Genomic DNA, 19,303 nt, shown 5'->3' with positions numbered 1-19,303 from the left:
CTACCTCCCAGACGGGGCGGCGGCCGGGCAGGGGCTGCAATCCCAGCACCCTGGTAGGCCAAGGCAGGCGGCTGGGAGGCGGAGGCTGCCGCGAGCCCAGACCCCGCCACTGCACTCCAGCCCGGGCAACACCGAGCACCGGGTGAGCGAGACTCCGTCTGCAGTCCCAGCACCCTGGGAGGCCGAGGCGGGCAGAGCGTTAGGGGTCAGGAGCTGGCGACCAGCGTGGCCAAGATGGCGAACGTGCGCCGGCAGCCAAGGGAGAAAAAAGAGGCAGCGGTGGCCCGCGCTGGTAGTTCCAGGCAGTCCGCGGCGCGGGGCAGCAGCGAGACGAGGAGATTGCAGCCCGGGCCACAGAGAGGAAGGAAGGAAGGAAGGAAGGAAGGAAGGAAGGAAGGGAGGGAGGGAGGGAGGGAGGGAGGGAGGGAGGAAGGAAGGAAGGAAGGAAGGAAGGAAGGAAGGAAGGAAGGAAGGAAGGAAACATTTGTTGTTATGATACGGACAAGAGTGCCCAGTGGGAATCGGGCGCGTGCTGGGCAGGGGTGAGAGGATGGAGGGTTGTGAACTTCGATACCTGACACCCCCCCGCCCTGCCCCTAGGTTCCTGGCCAACACGTCCTTCCAGGGCCGCACGGGCCCCGTGTGGGTGACAGGCAGCTCCCAGGTACACATGTCTCGGCGCTTTAAGGTGTGGAGCCTGCGCCGGGACCCACGGGGCGCCCCGGCCTGGGCCACAGTGGGCAGCTGGCGGGACGGCCAGTTGGACTTGGAACCGGGAGGTGCCTCTGCACGGCCCCCACCCCCGCCGGGTGCCCAGGCCCGGCCCAAGGTGCGTGTGGTGACGCTGGTGGAACACCCATTTGTGTTTGCCCGTGATCCGGACGAAGACGGGCAGTGCCCAGCAGGGCAGCTGTGCCTGGACCCCGGCACCAACGACTCGGCCACCCTGGACGCACTGTTCGCCGAGCTGGCCAACGGCTCAGTGCCCCGCGCCCTGCGCAAGTGCTGCTACGGCTACTGCATTGACCTGCTGGAGCGGCTGGCGGAGGACACACCCTTCGATTTCGAGCTGTATATCGTGGGTGATGGCAAGTACGGCGCCCTGCGGGACGGCCGCTGGACCGGCCTGGTCGGGGACCTGCTGGCCGGCCGGGCCCACATGGCGGTCACCAGCTTCAGCATCAACTCCGCCCGCTCACAGGTGGTGGACTTCACCAGCCCCTTCTTCTCCACCAGCCTGGGCATCATGGTGCGGGCACGGGACACGGCCTCACCCATCGGTGCCTTTATGTGGCCCCTGCACTGGTCCATGTGGCTGGGCGTCTTTGCGGCCCTGCACCTCACTGCGCTCTTCCTCACCCTGTACGAGTGGCGCAGCCCCTACGGCCTCACGCCGCGTGGCCGCAACCGCAGCACCGTCTTCTCCTACTCTTCAGCCCTCAACCTCTGCTACGCCATCCTCTTCGGACGCACCGTGTCCAGCAAGACGCCCAAGTGCCCCACGGGCCGCCTGCTCATGAACCTCTGGGCCATCTTCTGCCTGCTGGTGCTGTCCAGCTACACGGCCAACCTGGCCGCCGTCATGGTCGGGGACAAGACCTTCGAGGAGCTGTCGGGGATCCACGACCCCAAGGTGGGTGGCCTCGGGGGGCTGGCGGCGGCCTCCGGGGGCTGCGGGTGGCCTTGGGGGGCTGGCGGTGGCCTCGGGGGGCTGCGGGTGGCCTTGGGGGGCTGGCGGTGGCCTTGGGGGGCTGCGGGTGGCCTTGGGGGGCTAGCGGCAGCCCCGGGCTGGGCTGCATGGGGCAGGGGTGGTCAGCTGGACGTGGAGGACGTCCACTAGGCCAACTCTGGTCCCAAGAGACATTTATTCAATTAATTAATTTATTTAAAGAAAAATAGGCCGGGCGCGGTGGCTCAAGCCTGTAATCCCAGCACTTTGGGAGGCCGAGGCGGGCAGATCACGAGGTCAGGAGATCGAGACCATCCTGGCTAACACGGTGAAACCCCGTCTCTACTAAAAATACAAAAAATTAGCCGGGTGTGTTGGCGGGCGCCTGTAGTCCCAGCTACTCGGGAGGCTGAGGCAGGAGAATGGCGTGAACCCGGGAGGCGGAGCTTGCAGTGAGCCAAGATCGCGCCACTGCACTCCAGCCTGGGGCACAGAGCAAGACTCCGTCTCAAAAAAAAAAAAAAAAAGAAAAATAGCCGGGCGCGGTGGCTCATGCCTGTAATCCCAGCACTTTGGGAGACCAAGGCAGGCGGATCACCTGAAGTCAGGAGTCTTGAACTGGAGCCTGGCCAACATGGTGAAACCCCATCTTTACTAAAAAATACAAAGAATTAGCTGAGCATGGTGGTGGGCACCTATAATCCCAGCTATTCGGGAGGCTGAGGCAGGAGAATCACTTGAACCCAGGACACGGAGGTTGTAGTGAGTCAAGATGGCACCATTGCACTCTAGCCTGGGCAACAGAGCAAGACTCCATCTCAAAAAACGAAAAACAAAACAAAAAACACAGATATGGGGGGCTGGCTATGTTGTTCAGGCTGGTCTCAAACGCTGGGGCTCAAGCAATTCTCCCACCTCAGCCTCCCAAAGTGCTGGGATTATAGGCATGAGCCACCACACCCAGCCTATTTTTCTTTTCTTTTTTTGAGACATCTTGCTCCATCACCCAGGCTGGAGAGCAGTGGCATGATCTTGGCTCACTGCAACCTCTGCCTCCTGGGCTCAAGCGATTCTCCTGCCTCGGCCTCCCAAGTAGCCGGGATTACAGGCGTGCACCACCAAGCCTGGCTTTTGTATTTTCAGTAGAGACGGGGGTTTCACCATGTTGGCCAGGCTGGTCTTGAACCCCTGACCTCATGATCCGCCCGCCTCAGCCTCCCAAGTGCTGGGATTACAGGCGTGAGCCACCACAGCTGGCCCGTATTATTATTATTATTTTTTGAGACAGAGTCTCACTCTTGCCCAGAGCTGGAGTGTAGTGGTGCGATCTCAGCTCACTGCAACCTCCACCTCCCAGGTTCAAACGATTCTCCTGCCTCAGCCTCCCACAGTGCTGGGATTAGAGGTGAGCCACCGTGCCCCGCCTCCCCTTGTAATTTCTTGGCAAAGTCGGGTTTTCTGCCCCTTAGTGTCTCTGAACTTTTGGATCTGCCCAGTGGTGTCCCCTGGGGGTGCCTGGCCTGCTCCCCAGCCCCTGGTGTCCCCTGTGAAACGGTAGTAAAGCGTAGATGCCATGCTGTCGGGTGAGCTGACTGCTCCCGGCGGCTCTTCCAATGTAAGCGCTGCACAGCTGAGCAGTCAAGAGCGTTTTCATCATGCGGAAAGTTCCATCAGCTGCTGCTGACCCACAGGCACGATAGGATTCAATTTTGGGTTTTTGGTGGTGCTGGAGTCTCGTGGGGAGGCCTTGGCTGGTGTGACCTCAGCAGCCAGACCCACCTACTCATTAGGGGTCTGCACCAGGTTGCCCCGGTAGCTGTGGGGAGAACAGACCACGGGTGGTGCAGGGAGGACTCTGCAGAGGGTCCTGGGCTGGTGGAGGATAATGATGGGGAAGGAGGCTGCGTTCAATGCTGGGCCCCAAACTGGGTGGGAGCCGTGGAGGAGTGAGCAGTGGGCAGTTCCCTGTGTGCTGCAGGTAGAGCCCCCAGGGTTTTCGGGAGAAACAGGGTGTCAGAGGCAGTGACGACAGAGCTGCCTCCACCTGGGGTAAGAAGAGCCAGAGTGGGGGCAGATCAGGAGTGGGGTCATGGACATGTTAGAGTGGGGCTCCCGTGGGACCCCGAAGGGAGAGGCAGAGGAGGTGGTGGGACAGGCGTCGAGCCCAGGGCGAGGTCTGGGTGGAGACGGACTTGCCGGCGTTTAGAACAGAGGGTCTCCACCAGGGGTGATCCTGCCCCCCCGCCCCAGGGGACCCTGGACAGTGTGTATCTGGAGACAGCTGTGGTTGTCACGCCTGAGGTGTGCTCTGGGCATGGAGTGGGTGGAGGCCAGGAATGCAGCCTCGGCGCCCTGCAGTGCCCAGGACGGCCCCACCCCGGAGAACCGCGCGCCCCTCAATGGTCAGGGGTCCTGAGGGGCAGACAGAGGGGCTGACAGGTTCCCCCGCGCAGCTGCACCACCCGGCGCAGGGCTTCCGCTTCGGCACCGTGTGGGAGAGCAGCGCCGAGGCGTACATCAAGAAGAGCTTCCCCGAGATGCACGCGCACATGCGGCGCCACAGCGCGCCCACCACGCCCCACGGCGTCGCCATGCTCACGTGAGCCCGGGCGCGGGGTGGGGCGTGGGGTGGGGCGTGGGGTGGGCGGGGCGACGGCTGACCCCGCCCCGGGCCCCAGCAGGAGCGACCCCCCCAAGCTCAACGCCTTCATCATGGACAAGTCGCTCCTGGACTACGAGGTCTCCATCGACGCCGACTGCAAACTGCTGACCGTGGGCAAGCCCTTCGCCATTGAGGGTGAGAGGCACCTGGGCGAGGCGGGGCACCGGGGTCTCTGGGGACCTCCTCGGGGCAGTGGGGAGCCACGGAGAGTTCGAGGCGGGAAGGGGCGAAATCCCATGTGTGCGGGCAGAGTTCCCCTGGGGCTGTCCCACCTGGCCCCACCGCCTGGCCCCGCGCCCCCAGGCTATGGGATCGGACTGCCCCAGAACTCGCCGCTCACCTCCAACCTGTCCGAGTTCATCAGCCGCTACAAGTCCTCCGGCTTCATTGACCTGCTCCACGACAAGTGGTACAAGATGGTGCCTTGCGGCAAGCGGGTCTTTGCGGTTACAGAGGTGAGGCAGGGCCTGGGACAGAGGGTGGGCGTGGGGGGCCCTGAGGCTTGTCTGAGGTGACCAACCCCGTGCTCATTCCCCAGACGTGCGTTTGTCCGCTTCTGCGCACGTCTATTCGCCCTACAAAACCCCAGCTCCAGTGCCCCCTCCTCCACGAAACCTCACTCCCCCAGCCATGGAGTCCCTGCCTCCCAACCTGGCTCCACTGCCCCAGGCCCCTCTCTCTGGCCCGACCTGTTCTCCCCCAGTTCAAGGCTCCCCAGGGGCCTGCCATTACATGACCCTGCGGGGCTCCTGCTGTGTTGCCCCCAGACCCTGCAGATGAGCATCTACCACTTCTCGGGCCTCTTCGTGTTGCTGTGCCTGGGCCTGGGCAGCGCTCTGCTCAGCTCCCTGGGCGAGCACGCCTTCTTCCGCCTGGCGCTGCCGCGCATCCGCAAGGGGAGCAGGCTGCAGTACTGGCTGCACACCAGCCAGGTGGGGGCCGGGCGGGCGGCGGGTGGCCCCCCCACCACCCCCGCCTCCTTGCCAACTGGGTCTGTCTGGGGTCTTAGAAAATCCACCGCGCCCTCAACACGGAGCCGCCAGAGGGGTCGAAGGAGACGGCAGAGGCGGAGCCCAGGTAAGTGGTGGTCGGGGCGGACCACGATCCAGGACGACCCAGACCCACCACCCCACCAGCTCGCCCCGAAGCCGGCCGCGGGGTGCAGGAGGTTCCCGGAGGTCCCCTGCCCACCCTCGGACGGCTGTGTGCACACCGTGGCTCCCTGGTTGTGCCTGTCGGCCACCCTCTGCTCTCAGCGGCCTCTGCAGAGGCCCAGGGCGAGAGACGGCTGCTCCGGCGTACACTGACCAGGCTGGTTCCGTCCCCAGTGGCCCCGAGGTGGTGGAGCAGCAGCAGCAGGACCAGCCAACGGCTCCGGAGGGCTGGAAACGGGCGCGCCGGGCCGTGGACAAGGAGCGCCGTGTGCGCTTCCTGCTGGAGCCCGCCATGGTTGTGGCACCCGAAGCGGACGCGGACCCGTATGCGGAGGCTGAGGCTGCGCCGAGAGAGGGCCCCGTCTGGTTGTGCTCCAACGGCCGCCCGCCCGCCGCAAGGCCTATGGGGGCCCCCCAGCCCGGGGAGCTGCAGGAGCTGGAGCGGTGCATCGACGTCGCGCGCGAGCGGCTCCGCCAGGCCCTGGTGCGGCGCGGCGAGCTCCTGGCACAGCTCGAGGACAGCGCACGTCACCGGCCTCTGCGCTTGTTTCAGGCCAGAGCGGCCCCCGCGGAGGCCCCACCACACTCTGGCCGACGGGGGAGCCAGGAGTGAGGCGGCAGCTGGGCCCTTTGGGCTCAAGACACACACACACACACACACACACACACACAGCGCGGTGAGCCGCTGTCAACAGTTTATTCTATATACAAACACAATTTTGTACACTGCAATTAAATAGAATGGAATGAGCGCTCCTCCGCATTCCTCCCCGAGTGACTGGTTTGGCCGCCGGCCCACTCCATCCCCGAGTGGGACTGGACCACGGCCCTGGCTGCTGCCACTGATGTTGGCGCCTGTACCCCACGCCCCTATGCCCAAGGCGCAAGCTCTGCTCTCCCGGGGACCCCAGGCCTGGCGCACACGCGGGGAGGGCCGGGCCATGGAGAAGGCACTGCAGGGAGCACCAGGCAGAGCCGGGCTGAGGCCGGCCGGCACTAGGGCCCGAGGCCCCACCCCATTCCGGCCTCTCCTCCACACCTCCGCCTGCTCAGAGACCTGCGCCATGGGACCCCACTCCATCCTCAGGACGGTTCACTGCAGACCTTTCACCAAGCCCCCTCCAGAACCTTCCGGGGAACCCCACCCCCTCTCCTTGCTGACCGGCTCAAACAGCTCACTAGTGGGTACAGGCCTCGGGCGTGACCTCACACCAGGGGGAGGAAAGCCGCCTTCCGGGCAAACCCCACGAAACCCTGAAAGCCCTGACACAAGCTGAGCAGTCCCAGAGGAAGGAGGTGGCTGGCCTCCCCCACTCCCACGGGCTCGGGAAGGTCAGGCCCAGCCAGCAGGGGTCAGAGGCGGCTCAGCTGTTGAGGCTCAGGACCCCGCCTCCGAGGGCGCCTCCACTGGGGCCATGGAGGCCGGGCTAGGCCCGCCTACCGCAGCCTCCAGGGGAGTTGTGTCAGAAGCTGCGGAGTCACTCGGGGGTACACTGTCCTGGGGGGTGTGGGGGAGGCCCCCAGCTGGGCCTAGCGGGCTGGCTGGACGCCGCTCCAGGAGGGAGGCGCTCAGGCCGGACAGGAAGGACGCGTCTGTGATGATGGCAGCGGTCTCTGCCATCCAACCCAGGTCACCACCGGCAGCTGCCGCCACTGAGGCTGCCGCGGCCACCAGGGAGCTGGGCGCCGCTGCCACAGGCCCGGGACTCCCGCCGGCCCCGGGCGAGACGGGGCCCAGGGCAGGGGGCTGGCCGGCAGAATCAGGGGCGGTAGCCGGGGCGCCCGAGTTGTTGTTCATGTCATCAGGCAGCGCCGTGGGGGTCCCGGGGCCCAGTGGCGGCGCCTGAAGCAGCATCTCCTGGATGCGGACCTGCTGCAGGATGGCGGGCAGCTCGTAGTGGTGGAAGAAGTAGATCATGGAATGCTGCGGGAGGGAGGGCGGGAGTCAGGACGGACCCGCCCCTGCCCCGCCCAGCCGCTGCTCACAGAGGGCAGCCCACCCGGGACCATCCACGCTGCCTCTGCCTGCTTGGACCAACCCCACGGGGCATCCTCCCCGACTGCAGCCTCTCCTGCCTGGAAAGGCACGGCTGGCCCGCCCCGTGCGCCTCACCTGGATGAAGAGCCAGGAGGTGACCAGGGCCAGGCTGCTGTACTGCCCATTGAAGCGGTAGTGGTAGGCATAGAAGGCGAAGTGATAGAGATAGAAGAACCTGCGGGGCGGGGTTGTGAGGGCGTCGGGGCTGCCCGGCCCCACCGCAGGTCCCACCCTGCCAGGCCCAGCCCCTGGGGTTCCCACTTGGCACAGCCGCCACCCCCGCCTCCAGCACCCCTCCCTCTGGCAGCCCCCTACCCCTGCCCACCAGCACCCTCTCCGCCCTGCCCCCGCGCCACGCTCACCGCAGCCAGTGCCGCTTGCTGGTGCTGGTGTGGCAGCAGATGGCGTCGTACTGGTCCGCGAGCCACACGATGAGGATGATGTAGAAGGCCGTGGTGGTGTCATTGAAGAACTCCGACATGATGGCCTCCATCCCTGCAGGGAGAGGCGGCGCCGGGTGAAGCGGGCGGGGCGGGGTGCGGCGCGGGGCGGGGGAGGCCGGGTGGGGTCCTCACCGACGAGGGCCAGGATGACGGTCAGCAGGGGCGCTGCGGGGAAGGCGATGGCCATGTTCATCTCCAGCATCTGCAGCAGGTCCACTGCGGGCACAGGGCGGCGGGCGCCCGGTGAGGGCCTGGAGGACGCCCGCCCCGCCCTGCGCCGGCGGGACACTCACCGATGAAGACGAAGATCTGGTGGTGCGAATACCGCAGCAGCATGGACACGCTCAGCGTCTGCAAGGGGCGCGCGGGAGGGGCTGTGAGGGGCTGCGAGGGCCTGCTAGGCTCTCGCCCCGCCAGCGCCTGCACCCGCCCCGAGGCACTCACGAAGATGACCATGATGACGAAGGCAGCCAGGTAGGACGTCCGCGCCATCCACATGCTCACAAAGCGGTAGTGCTCGCCCGACACCACATTCCGCAGGAAGCCTGCAGTGGAAGGGGCCGTGAGCACCCGCCCCCACCCGTGCCCTCACACCCTCGGCCCCGGGGCACGCCTCACCCTTGTTCTCCTCGTTCTCCGCCAGGCCCTTCACGCTGGACATGAGGATGTCGTCGTAGCCCAGGAACTCATCCAGCAGCAGGCGGCTGAAGCGGTCCCCAAAGCACTGGTCCCGCGTGGGGTCTGCGGGTGGGTGAATCAGGGAGCCGGGAGCCCTGCCCAGGCCGCCCCCTGGGCCCTGCGCCAGCTGGCTCCATTGCTGAGGCCTCGCCTGCTTCCGGGCCCTGCCCATTCTTGGAAACCCATCCAGGACCCCAGTCCTGGGAAACGTGCCTGGGGCGGGGCAGACCCCAGTGCTTCCTGCACAGCCCCCAGCCCCACGACAGCAGGAGGAGACCCGAGGGAGGAGGGAGGCCCTGCCACGGAGCTCCCCCAGCCCAGCAGCTCAGACTCACCCAGGGTGACCACCATGACGGGGATGCTCAGGCGCTGGCGGGTGGCCTGCGACAGGCGCAGGAAGCCATACTCTAGTGAGTACTCCACGATGTACTCGTCCTGCGGCCACACTGCGGGGCAGAACCAGGGGCCAGGTCAGCGCCCCCCACCCCATCCCCCCCATCACTGCCAGCAGGCGAGGCAGGCGTTGAGGGGTGGAGGGTGAGACCTGCTGAGCCCTGGGCCCCTGGTGGGTGCTGGGAGGACCCCTATGTGGACACTTGGGATGGTGCCCACCCAAGCTGGTGTCCCGCCCTGTGCGCTACAGAGTCTGGCCAGGATCCTCCTCCCGTGGCCCCCTCTCCCTGGCTGGGGCTGGCTTGGTGCAGGGCTGCCCCTCTGCCCTGGCGGCCCCCAGCACACCCCCAACAGTTCAGAGGCCCCGGCCCTCTGGATAGACCCTCTGCTGCCAGATGGGCAGGGGAAGGGGCAGGGGCTTCCCTGAGCACAGCCCGCTAGAACTCTGAGCTCAGAGCCGAAGGGATCCAGCCCCGTCCAAGTCGCCATTCACAAGAGGGTCCCAGAAAGGATGAGCTGAGCCAGTTACCCCAGGCTCTGGGGTGTCCCCACAGCCTCGTGTGCTGACAGATGGGGAAATCGAGGCACGGAAGTGCCCTCAACGGCTCAGGACATGCGGCCGGCAGGCTGGGAATGTTCGGAGGGACCCCGCCTGCACCCCAGCACCCCATGACAGGGGCAACCCCGTAAGGCAGTACACCTTTGGTGGGTGGCCTACCTTTGGTGGGCGTCTCGGGGAAGGGGAACTCCTGGCTGTCATTCAGGGCCTCTGGGCTACTCGGTGGCTTGAACACCTTGGGCTCGATGTCCAGCTCAAACTGTGGGCGACCAGGGACCTGGGTGTCAGCAGCGCCAGCCCAAGCTGTGAGGGCCCGGCCTGAGAATGCGGTCCTACTAACAGGAAGGAACTGGAAGCCTCAGCCTCTGCCCCACCACTGACCAGGCCAGGGTGGGCTACGTGTGCCTCCTGCCTCAGCTGGGACCCCACCTCAACATCAAGCCTGCCCTGCTATGAGGCCGTCTCCGGGCACAGCTCTGAGTCCTGAAGCTGGGGCAAGGGCCAGCCACAGGCAGTAGACCCCATGGGAGGGTCCATGATGCTCCGGCCAAACACTCAAACTCTTGGGGTTGGCTCTGTGGGAACAGGTGGGACCCGAAACCCTGACTGCTGAAGCAAAAAGATCTCCCACCAGGCCGTGGGGCCCAACACAGCCACCTGGTCCCATCAGTGCCCAAGGCCACCACCACAAGCTGACCGGGAACCCAGCACCTCTGCAGGCAGCGGGGCCACCTCAGGACGGCCAGGATGGGCCCAGAGCTCTCAGCTTTCAGGCCCCAGGCCTCCTCAGCTATTCCTGCCCACTGCACCCCCCAGCCCCAGCCAATCCCCTCCCCGGAACAGCTGGACTCTCAAAGGCCCGAGTCTGCCCAGCCCAAGTCCTCCCAGAGACCCCCCCTACCCTGCCCAGGCCTCTCGTGGGGAGACAGGCCGAGGGTCTTGCTTCAGAGCCCCCAGGCCACCAAAAGGCCACGGCAGGCGGGGGCGGGCTTGTCTGCATGCCAGGTCCCTGCAAATCAAGAACCCCGACACCCTGTCCGTGTGAGGAACCTCCCCTTCGGGGAACAGCATCTACGGGGCGCCGGCCTCCGCCGCAGCTGAGCCCAGGCCCGGCTCACCTTGATGGAGCTGTTCCCAAACATCTCCATGGTCAGCTCCTCCTCCTCCTCCTCCTCCTCCACGTCCAGGTCGCCGCCCGGCTCCACCGCCAGGCCTGGGAAGCTCCCGCGGCCGCCGCTGCCACAGAACTGCAGGAAGACGGGCGCGCGGCTCGAGTTGTGCCGCACCTCCACACGCAGGATGCCCTCACGCGGCCACTTGTCACGCACGTGCTCCAGGCAGTTGATGGGCGAGCGGGAGAAGACGATGTGGATGTAGGCCAGGACGAAGAGCACAAACAAGGCCTAGGAGGCGGCCGGCAGTCAGTGGGGCGCCCCGGGGCCAGCTGCAGCCGACACCCGAGGGCCTACCTGATGGGGCGCGCTGGGCCGCCCAGGACAGGGGAAAGGAAGGAAACCCCAGAAGCCGAATTGGGCTCTAAGAACCCCGGGTCCCTCCCACGCTGACTGCACCCGGCCAGCACCTCATGCAGTCCAAGTGACTAAGGATCCGGGGGACGCCCCACTCCAACCCCGGAGGGGCTCTGCCACCTGCAGCCCGGCTCTGACAGGCCCCGGGGCTTAGGCAAGGCCTGTGACTGCCCCGCACCTCCTCAGGGGTGAGCCGGACGAAGCCAGCAGGCCGGCGCCCTCTCAGATGCGCACAGGACCCCCCAAACCTGGGAAGAGACGAGGCTGGACTCAGACCCCCCAAGTGGAGCATACCAGGGCCCTCTGCCAGCCAACGGCTCCCGCCCTGCAAGGAGCAGCATGGGTGTTGTCGCCACGCCAGGGCCACCAGCTGGACCCACTGTCTACAAAAGAGGGCACAGCCCTCCACAGCCCAACCTGCTGCTTCCTGCCTCACCTTCTGCTGTGTCCCCAGCATTCTCCTGATCTCACCAGCTGAAAATAGCTTCTCTCACCCGGCGGGGTGCCCTGTGCACCCCTCCCAGGCCTGGCGGGGCCAGCCACAGCTGCTGGGGACACAGTGGACCTCCGTGGCTGGGCAGAGCGCCCTACAGCAGGGCGAGGCTGCCGGGCCCGAGGCACAGCCTATGAACTGGGGTGGCAGCAGCTCTCACCTGGGGGCTCCTGCCCAGGGGATGCTTGGGACATTTGTGGTTGTCACAATTGGGGGAGCTCCTGGCATGGAGTGGGTGAGGCCAGGGATACTGCTCAGCACCCAGCAGTGCCAAGGATGGCCCCACCCCGATGTCCACAGGGCTTGGGGAGCCCACGCCCCAGCATGCTGCAGGCACAACTCAGAGTGGGGCCCCTCTAGGGGCAGTTCAGGGCAGCCCCTCTTCCAGGGAGCCCGCCTCACTGTCTGGGGGTTCAGGGCAGCCCCTCTTCCAGGGAGCCCGCCTCACTATCTGGCAGTTTGGCTGCCCACTATACCTCCCAACCTGAGGTCCAGGCATCACCCCCGAGCCTGGTGAGGGTCACGTCTACCTGCTGCCCCGATCCGCAAAACTGAGGACCCAGCTGGGCCAAGGGGGCGCCCACGGCCACATGGAACCCCAGACTCTCAGGGAAGAATTGATCAGACTCAAAACCACAAGCCAGAGAGGCCTGGAGCACAGGGCCCCTCCCTGACCTGCTGGCAGGTGCACCAACGCCCGGGGTGCAGTGAGCCACCTATGGCCGCACAGCCATGGGCAAGACCACCAGGAACCTCAACTCTTCTGCGCCCACAGTGAGCCGGAGCCTCCTCTCCAGAACCCTCTGTAGACCGAGCAAAGGGCCGAGTCAGCAAAGCAACCCGCTTCTAGCCTGGCCACAGTGCTATGACCTGTGGGAGGCCCCGAGTCTGCGCGTGGATGAAGCCCTGGGTCTAGCCACACCTGCAGCTGAGGCGAGCCCCATCACTCTCCCCAGCCCCAGGAGCTGGAGGATCCCTTGGGCTGATCTGAACTGCATTTCCAGTCCTTACAGCCAAAAGAGCTGCAGGGGATGAAGGTTGGCCCAGCGCTGAGATTTAAGCAGAAACAGGCAAGAGCAGAACCCTGACCGCCAGGCATTCAGGTCCCGCCCACAGATGCCGAGCTACAGATGGGGGGGCAGGTGGGGGGAGGGGGCAGGGCCCTCTGCTGGGGAGGGTTCCCCTGTGTCCTGGGGAAGACAGGGGAGGGCAGTGTGGACGGTGGGCAGCCCCAGAGCCTGAGATGCTTTCAAAGCCTAGCGCTTCCCCATATGGCATCTGGGGACAGGAGCCACGGAGGCCGGGCCCAGTGGTGGGTGACGGTCAGAGACGCTGACCCCACAGTCCCTCGGCTCAACACTCTCAGGAGGGGCCTGCGATGCCCACGGTGGATGCGCTGGTGGCCACGCTCTGCCTTCCAGGCCCAGACGTCCAGCAGGAGCTGTGCCCAGGACAACAATGGACCCTGTGCCAAGATGTTCCAAAAAGTGCTGACACACAGTGGGCCGAGGTCAGGGCTGTCCAACGCTTCACAAGGGAGGCACGGCTGTTACCATCCCTGGTTTATAGACGAGGAACTGACACAGAGGTCCTGATGGACCTGGACCTGCTGAGGTCCCATGGCCAGGAGGGAGGGGCCAGGGCAGTGCCAGGCTGCACACTTAAGGCCCCACGGGGAAGAGCAGCTCCTGGGGTTGCCCTGGGCAGGGTCAGCTTGGTCCAGGGTCAGCGGGAGAGGGCACAGGACACACATTCTGCCACACCCAGCACTGGTGTGAGTGACCCGTCCTATGAAGACAGCGGACGTGATGAGAGGGCGCCAGTGTCTTCACAATGTGCACACACTCCAGTCGAAGACTCCAAGTCCAGCAGACGCTATGACTGAGACGTCACTGTGTCTCTGCCCCATCAGGTGCTCCTCTTCCCTGACTGAGCCTGACCAGGAAAATGCCCCTCTGGACAAGGCCCGTTGCTGCCAAAGCCTCAGCTCCCCGTCAATCTCTCACCACAAAACAAGGAGCAGGCACCACCCAGCCAAACACAGGCTCATCCCGAGTCCCGGGTCCTCCTCCCCAAGACCTGTCTGTCATCAGCCACCCTGCAGCAGCCACCTCACCCGGCCCGGCCCTGAGCCACACACCCAGGCAGCCTCGTCCACGCCCACAGCAACCCTCCCCAGGGAGCTCAACTGCGAATGCTCCCATGGGCCCCTGGCCACCCTCCGCCCGCAGCCTGGCTCAGCCACACGCATGCCTTGGGTGGTCCAGCCCCTACAATCCATGACCCTGTTCCTGATCCAGGCTCCTCAGCAGGCGCCCACATGCTCCAGCCCCAGGGCCTTCCCACATGCCCTCCAAGCTGCCTGGACACCCAGGCCCGTCCCACTGGCTGTGGCTCACCTCCAGGAGGCCCTGCCCACCCCACACAGGAGACACCCCACCCCTGTGGTCCCTCCTCCCTCCAGATCAGCCTACACACGGCTGCACCCACAGGAGTACCTCCCCCAGCCGGGGGCTGTGCTCGCCGCCTCCTCCAGGAAGCTTCCCGGATGTTCCGGCCAAGGCTCTCAGGGCACCCCAACACTCGGCCACCGGGTGGGCCTTTACTTCCTGTCTCCCCAGAGACCTGGAGGGCCAGGAGCAGCCTGCCCGCTCTCTGGGTATTTGACTGACCCACAGACCGACTGACAGACAAGCCTGTGGAGCCACACTCTCCTCCCAGGTGGGACACAGAGCCCTCAGCCCCAGCCAGGAAACACTACCTGGGGCTCCCCTTTGTCCATCCAGGGTGCTTCCTGCCTCCAGGCCACCAGGGCCTCTCCTTCCACTGCAGCCTCACAGTGGCCTCAATGTGACAGGTCCCCCATTCAGAGCAGGGCCCCTGGGGTCTCACATACCCCATCTTTAACCATCACGACCCCACAAGAGGAGCCCCATTACTCCCCATGGCTAGGGGCGGGCCCTTGCCCATGTCCAGGGGTGCTGAGTTGAAACCCCTTCACCCTGTGGGCATCCACTTGGTGGTCACCTAGGTCCAGAGCCCAACTGCACAGGTGCAGGCACCCAGTGCCCCAAGACGGACCGTCTCTGCCACACTGGGCTCAGGGCCATGAAGGCCAGCACAGGTGGATACTGAGGCTGGAGGGAGGTCTCCCGAGGGCCCCTGGAACACAGGCCCCTGCCGCCTCCTCTCTCCCCAGCACCTGGCACTGCCTGGCATTTCCTAAAACCACCCAGGCATGGGTGAGAGCCGGGGAACTCCATGCCAGCTCAGGGCTGGGAGCTCAGCTGCACAGGTGCCACAGGATGAAGCTACCTCGAAGGGATCATACCAGGGCAGACCTGGCTCTCTGCAGGGTGACCCCCGGAAGCCAGGCGGGCAGGAAGCAGAGGAGCCTTCTGGAACTCAAGGCAGCCTCTGAAATCAGCCAGTTCCAGCCATCACTGTGCAGATAAGTAAAAGTGAAGGTAGCAGGGTCAGATTCTGTGCCACCAGATTACCAGGTGGAGAATTCACAACGAACAGATTTCCCCACCCAGGCCGGGCACGGTAGCTCACACCTGTAATCCCAGCCTTTTGGGAGGCCGAAGCAGGCAGATCACCTGAAATCAGCAGTTTGAGACCAGCCCAGCCAACATGGCAAAACTCAGTCTCTACGAAAAATACAAAAAAATTAGCCGGTTGTGGTGGTGGGCGCCTGTAATCCCAGCTACTCGGGAGGCTGGGGCAGAAGAATTGCTTGAACCGGGAAGGTGGAGGTTGCAGTGAGCTGAGATTAAACCACTGCACTCCAGCCTGGGCGACAGAACAAGACTCCATCTCAAAAAAAAAAAAAAAAAAAAAAAAAATTTCACCACCCAGAGATCTCACAGTCCAGAGCCCCCTGCTGAGAGAGGAGGGACTGGGGGCGCTGAGAACCTCCCAAGAGTCTCCACCCTACAGAGGAGAGGGGGCAACTCCAGCTCTGGCCCAGCCCCATCTGACCACCTGTGAGTGGTACTGGCCTGGAGATGGAGCTGGGTAGGCTTGATCCCTTTCCAAACCGGGACATGGTGGGACCAGGGCCCAGGCAACAAGGACGCACCTCCCAGGGAGGCTGAGCTCCGTCGGGGGAACCTGGCCTGGCACCCAGCACACACCCGCCACAAGCCTAAGGACCCAGTGGCTCTATTCTGGACCCGGGCTACTCCATGGAGGGAAAACCCATGTCCACAGACCAGCCTCCGTCCACAGTTTCAGGCCCCGTCTGTGGACCCCAGAGCCGGGAAAGGCCGCCTGCCTGAGTAACCCTTCACAGCCCTGCTCAGGTGCCTCCTGAGGTGACCATGCCACTCTGGGGGGCTGCAGGGAGGAAGGTGGGAAGGATGACAGGCTGAGCTCTGGCCTGGGGAGGCCACGGATCTGGAGGCTGGGGGGCCTTCCTTGAGGTGGCAGCAGGCTAGGATCCACACCCAGGTCTGCAGAACGGCCAAGGTCCAGCTCCACTTGCCGAGCCCAAAAGAGCAACCAGCTCCTGACCAACCTGTGTCAGGCTGGGAACTTGCCCACGATCGCAGCCTCGCCCGCCAGCATCAGACCCCTCTTTGCAGGCTAGGTCCAAAGAGCTCACGGCGCAACTTCAGCAGCCCCCAAGCCCCGGCGCGGCGGTGTTCTGATGCAAAACGAAAACGGCCATGTCTCCACTTCCCCAGGTGGCCCAGGACCCCGGCCAGCTTGTTTTCTGAGGGGCTGCAGCTGCTCCTGAGCCCCTCCTGTCACCCAAGCAAGACTCCTTCTCAGAGGGACTCAGGCCGATGCCTGCCCTGCACGGCTGAGACCTCTGCCATCTGAGGAGGGCAGGAGGGGACAGAGCCCAAGACGCGGAGGCCGGTGCCTCATACGGGAGGCACGGGCGACAGACCCCCAACCTGAGCTGGGGCAGGAAGGGGGTGGGGACCCAGCGGAGGAAGAGGCTGGGGATGGGGTGGAACGCTGCTGCCGGTGACTTTGCCGCTAACCCTAGCGAGGTGACCTCAGCTAAGTCACATTCCCCTGAGGCTCAGGAGCAAGGAACGGGGTGGGGGCAGCTGGAAGGCTACAAGGAGGGAGAGAAGGGAGTGGGGAGTAGGGAGTGAACTTCCAAGGCAGGGGTTGGTCCGAGGGAGCCCTGGGTCATGCTGGGTTCTGGGCCAGCACATTGGGAGGGGAGAGAGGCCTCAGAACTGAGGGTTTCAGGCGGCAGAGTCAGGGGTCAAAGGGCGGGAGGTGCTACCTCGCAGGCCAGGACGGGACTCCAAGCCTGGGTAGGTGGGGACCTGGGAAAGGCGGTCGCCGGGGACAGGATGGGCCCTGGAGGGGGCTGAGAGTGAGGTTTCCAGAGTAGAGAACAGCGGCTTCTAGTGCAGCGGGACCCGGCCTTCCCGGGAGGGATGGGGTCACGAGACGGTGTCCCTGGCCAATCCCAGGGTCAGAGGTCGCGAGGGAGAGCCCTAATCGATAGGGCCGGATCTAGGCCTCAGGGTGCAGGGTGGCGCTCGGTGTCCCCAGCGGGGCCAGGGGTCGCGGTCGGAGGTAGCAGACTTGGGGGTCGGAACAGCCGCTGGGGTCAAGGATCGGGGGTCGGGGCCGCGGTCACCTTGAGCAACACGAAGAACTCGAAGAGACGGCGGAAGGCGGGCGGGAAGAGCCGCGAATAGGTGACAGCCATCTTGAAGAACAGCGCGTGGAAGAGCCGGTCGCGCACGTTGATGAGGGGGTTGGGGTTGAGGTTGGGGGTGCGAGGCCCGCGCGCGGGGGCCGGGCCGCCGCCGCCGCCGCCATTGGGCCCAGGCCCCGGAGCTGCGGGCGCCGCGTGCTCCGACATGCCTCCCAGCGTCGCGCCCTAACGGCCCGCAGGTGTCCGAGGGCGCCTCCCGGCCGCCATCGGCCGCCCTCGCAGCCGCCGCGCTCCTCACGGCCTCCCGGCCGCCGCCGCCATCTTCCGCCTTCTCGTCCGGCTGCGGCGCTGCTGACGCTAGCGAGTCGCCACGCCGGGCAAGAGCGGCCCCGCTGCGCCCGCAGAGAACGCTGGGATGCCAGCGGCGCCCGCGGAGTCCTCACCCCCGCCCTCGGCCGCCCCAGGGGGCGGAACTGCATCTGGCCCACCTCTTTTGCATATTGGCACCCACAATCCACCGTGTCTATGAGGCCAGTATAAGGCGGTAAAATTATGATAAGACATAGGATTTTACGTGATCGAAGACATCAAAGTCAGCGTAAGCACGGCAGTTGTTCTGCAATATACCATTGTAGGAAATTATGCTAAATATGAAACCGACCATGAGTTATCCTAACCGTAAGGTGATTTAATTGAAGGACTTTAAATAGGTGTGACGGAAAGCTTTCAACTGTGCTCGCTTCGGCAGCACATATACTAAAATTGGAACGATACAGAGAAGATTAGCATGGCCCCTGCGCAAGGATGACACGCAAATTCGTGAAGCGTTCCATATTTTTGCTATGGTCCGCAGCTAGTCACTTCGTTTGGCTTCTCCTGCCCGGATCTTGCCATGACGTCACAGGGCCAGTGACGTTGTAGCCCTCCCATGTCCATCTCCCGTGGCACCACTGAGGTTGGCGATAGAAAAATCTGGCAGTCCCCACTCATGCGTGGCGCTATGCCAGCTGCCCCCGTAGCCTTCGCGCAGCAATAATTAAATAAATGCTCTTCAGGGGCACTTACCGAGTGCCGGCTGCGTACAGAAGAGGATACTATGGTTTTTGGGTTTTTTTGTTTGTTTGAGACGGATTCTCGCTCTGTCGCCCAGGCTGGAGCGCAGAAGCGCGATCTCGGCTCTCTGCAACCTCCGCCTCCCGGGTTCAAGCGATTCTCCTGCCTCCGCCTCCCAAGTAGCTGGGATTACAGGCATGGTCACCACGCCCGGCTAATTTTACATTTTTAGTAGAGACTGGGTTTCTCCATGTTGGTCAGGCTGGTCTCCAACTCCTTACCTTAGGTGATTTGCCCGCCTAGGCCTCCCAAAGTACTGAGATTACAGGAATGAGCCACCACACCTGGCCGAGACAGGGTTTTTGGTAGAGCCATGTTGCCTAGGTCTGAACTCTTGGGCTCAAGCAATCTGCCCGCCTCAGCCTCCCAAAGTGCTGGGATTACAGGTGTGACCCATCAAGCCCTCCAAAAAAAAATGTTTGTTTTGTTTTGTTGAGACGCAGTCTCACTCTGTCGCCCAGGCTGGAGTGCAGTGGCATGAACTCGGCTCACTGCAACCTCCGCCTCTTGGGTTCAGCAATTCTTTGCCTCCGTCTCCTGAATAGCTGGGATTGCAGGCTTCCGCCACCACACCTGGCTAATTTTTTTTGTATTTTTAGTAGAGACCGGGTTTCAACATCTTGGCCAGGTTGGTATTGAACTCCTGACCTCGTGATCCACCCGCCTCAGCTTCCCAAAGTTTTGGGGTTACAGGCGTGAGTCACCGCGCCCGGCCCCCCCAAAAAAAGTTTTTAAAAATGAACTGAGGATGGTGGTGCATGCCTGTAATTCCAGCTACTTGGGAGGCTGAGATGGGAGGATCGCTTGAGCCCAGGAGTTGGAGGCTGCGGTGAGTCATGATCGTATCCCTACACTCCAGCTTGGGTGACTAAGTGAGACCCTGTCTCTAAAAAATAAAAAGTAAAAAAGCCAACAGTCAGTATTTTTAGCTTTTTTG

The 19,303-nt window shown here is 64.1% G+C and overlaps 2 protein-coding genes and 1 non-coding gene across 3 annotated transcripts in view; 2 read left to right on the top strand and 1 right to left on the bottom strand.

Annotated features, from left to right (window-relative positions):
- The window catches only part of GRIN3B (glutamate ionotropic receptor NMDA type subunit 3B), a 15,718-nt gene extending 9,548 nt beyond the window's left edge, over positions 1-6,170 (top strand). The window contains exons 3-9 of the mRNA XM_058428653.1: positions 601-1,633; positions 4,123-4,268; positions 4,351-4,466; positions 4,635-4,786; positions 5,099-5,263; positions 5,341-5,408; positions 5,660-6,170. Coding sequence (XP_058284636.1) covers positions 601-1,633; positions 4,123-4,268; positions 4,351-4,466; positions 4,635-4,786; positions 5,099-5,263; positions 5,341-5,408; positions 5,660-6,098 — 2,119 coding nt within the window. The 3' untranslated portion in view covers positions 6,099-6,170. The remainder of the gene's footprint in view (positions 1-600; positions 1,634-4,122; positions 4,269-4,350; positions 4,467-4,634; positions 4,787-5,098; positions 5,264-5,340; positions 5,409-5,659) is intronic.
- On the bottom strand, positions 6,167-17,618 carry TMEM259 (transmembrane protein 259). Its single transcript, XM_032176398.2, has 11 exons — positions 17,233-17,618; positions 10,715-10,999; positions 9,756-9,855; positions 8,980-9,090; positions 8,585-8,707; positions 8,411-8,511; positions 8,260-8,317; positions 8,099-8,182; positions 7,886-8,018; positions 7,599-7,698; positions 6,167-7,409 (listed from the first exon to the last, which is right to left on the bottom strand). The coding sequence occupies exons 1-11, from the start codon at positions 17,458-17,460 to the stop codon at positions 6,864-6,866; spliced, it is 1,869 nt and encodes a 622-aa protein (XP_032032289.1). The 5' UTR covers positions 17,461-17,618; the 3' UTR covers positions 6,167-6,863.
- A 367-nt stretch (positions 17,619-17,985) lies between these two features.
- Positions 17,986-18,092, top strand: LOC116484429 (U6 spliceosomal RNA). Its single transcript, XR_004252587.1, has one exon. It is a non-coding gene; the product is annotated as a U6 spliceosomal RNA (small nuclear RNA).
- Positions 18,093-19,303: the final 1,211 nt, after the last annotated feature.

Source organism: Hylobates moloch, unplaced genomic scaffold (assembly GCF_009828535.3).
Source record: "Hylobates moloch isolate HMO894 unplaced genomic scaffold, HMol_V3 SCAFFOLD_15, whole genome shotgun sequence".
Taxonomy (NCBI): Eukaryota; Metazoa; Chordata; class Mammalia; order Primates; family Hylobatidae; genus Hylobates; species Hylobates moloch.
This window is presented reverse-complemented; position numbering and strand designations above follow the sequence as displayed.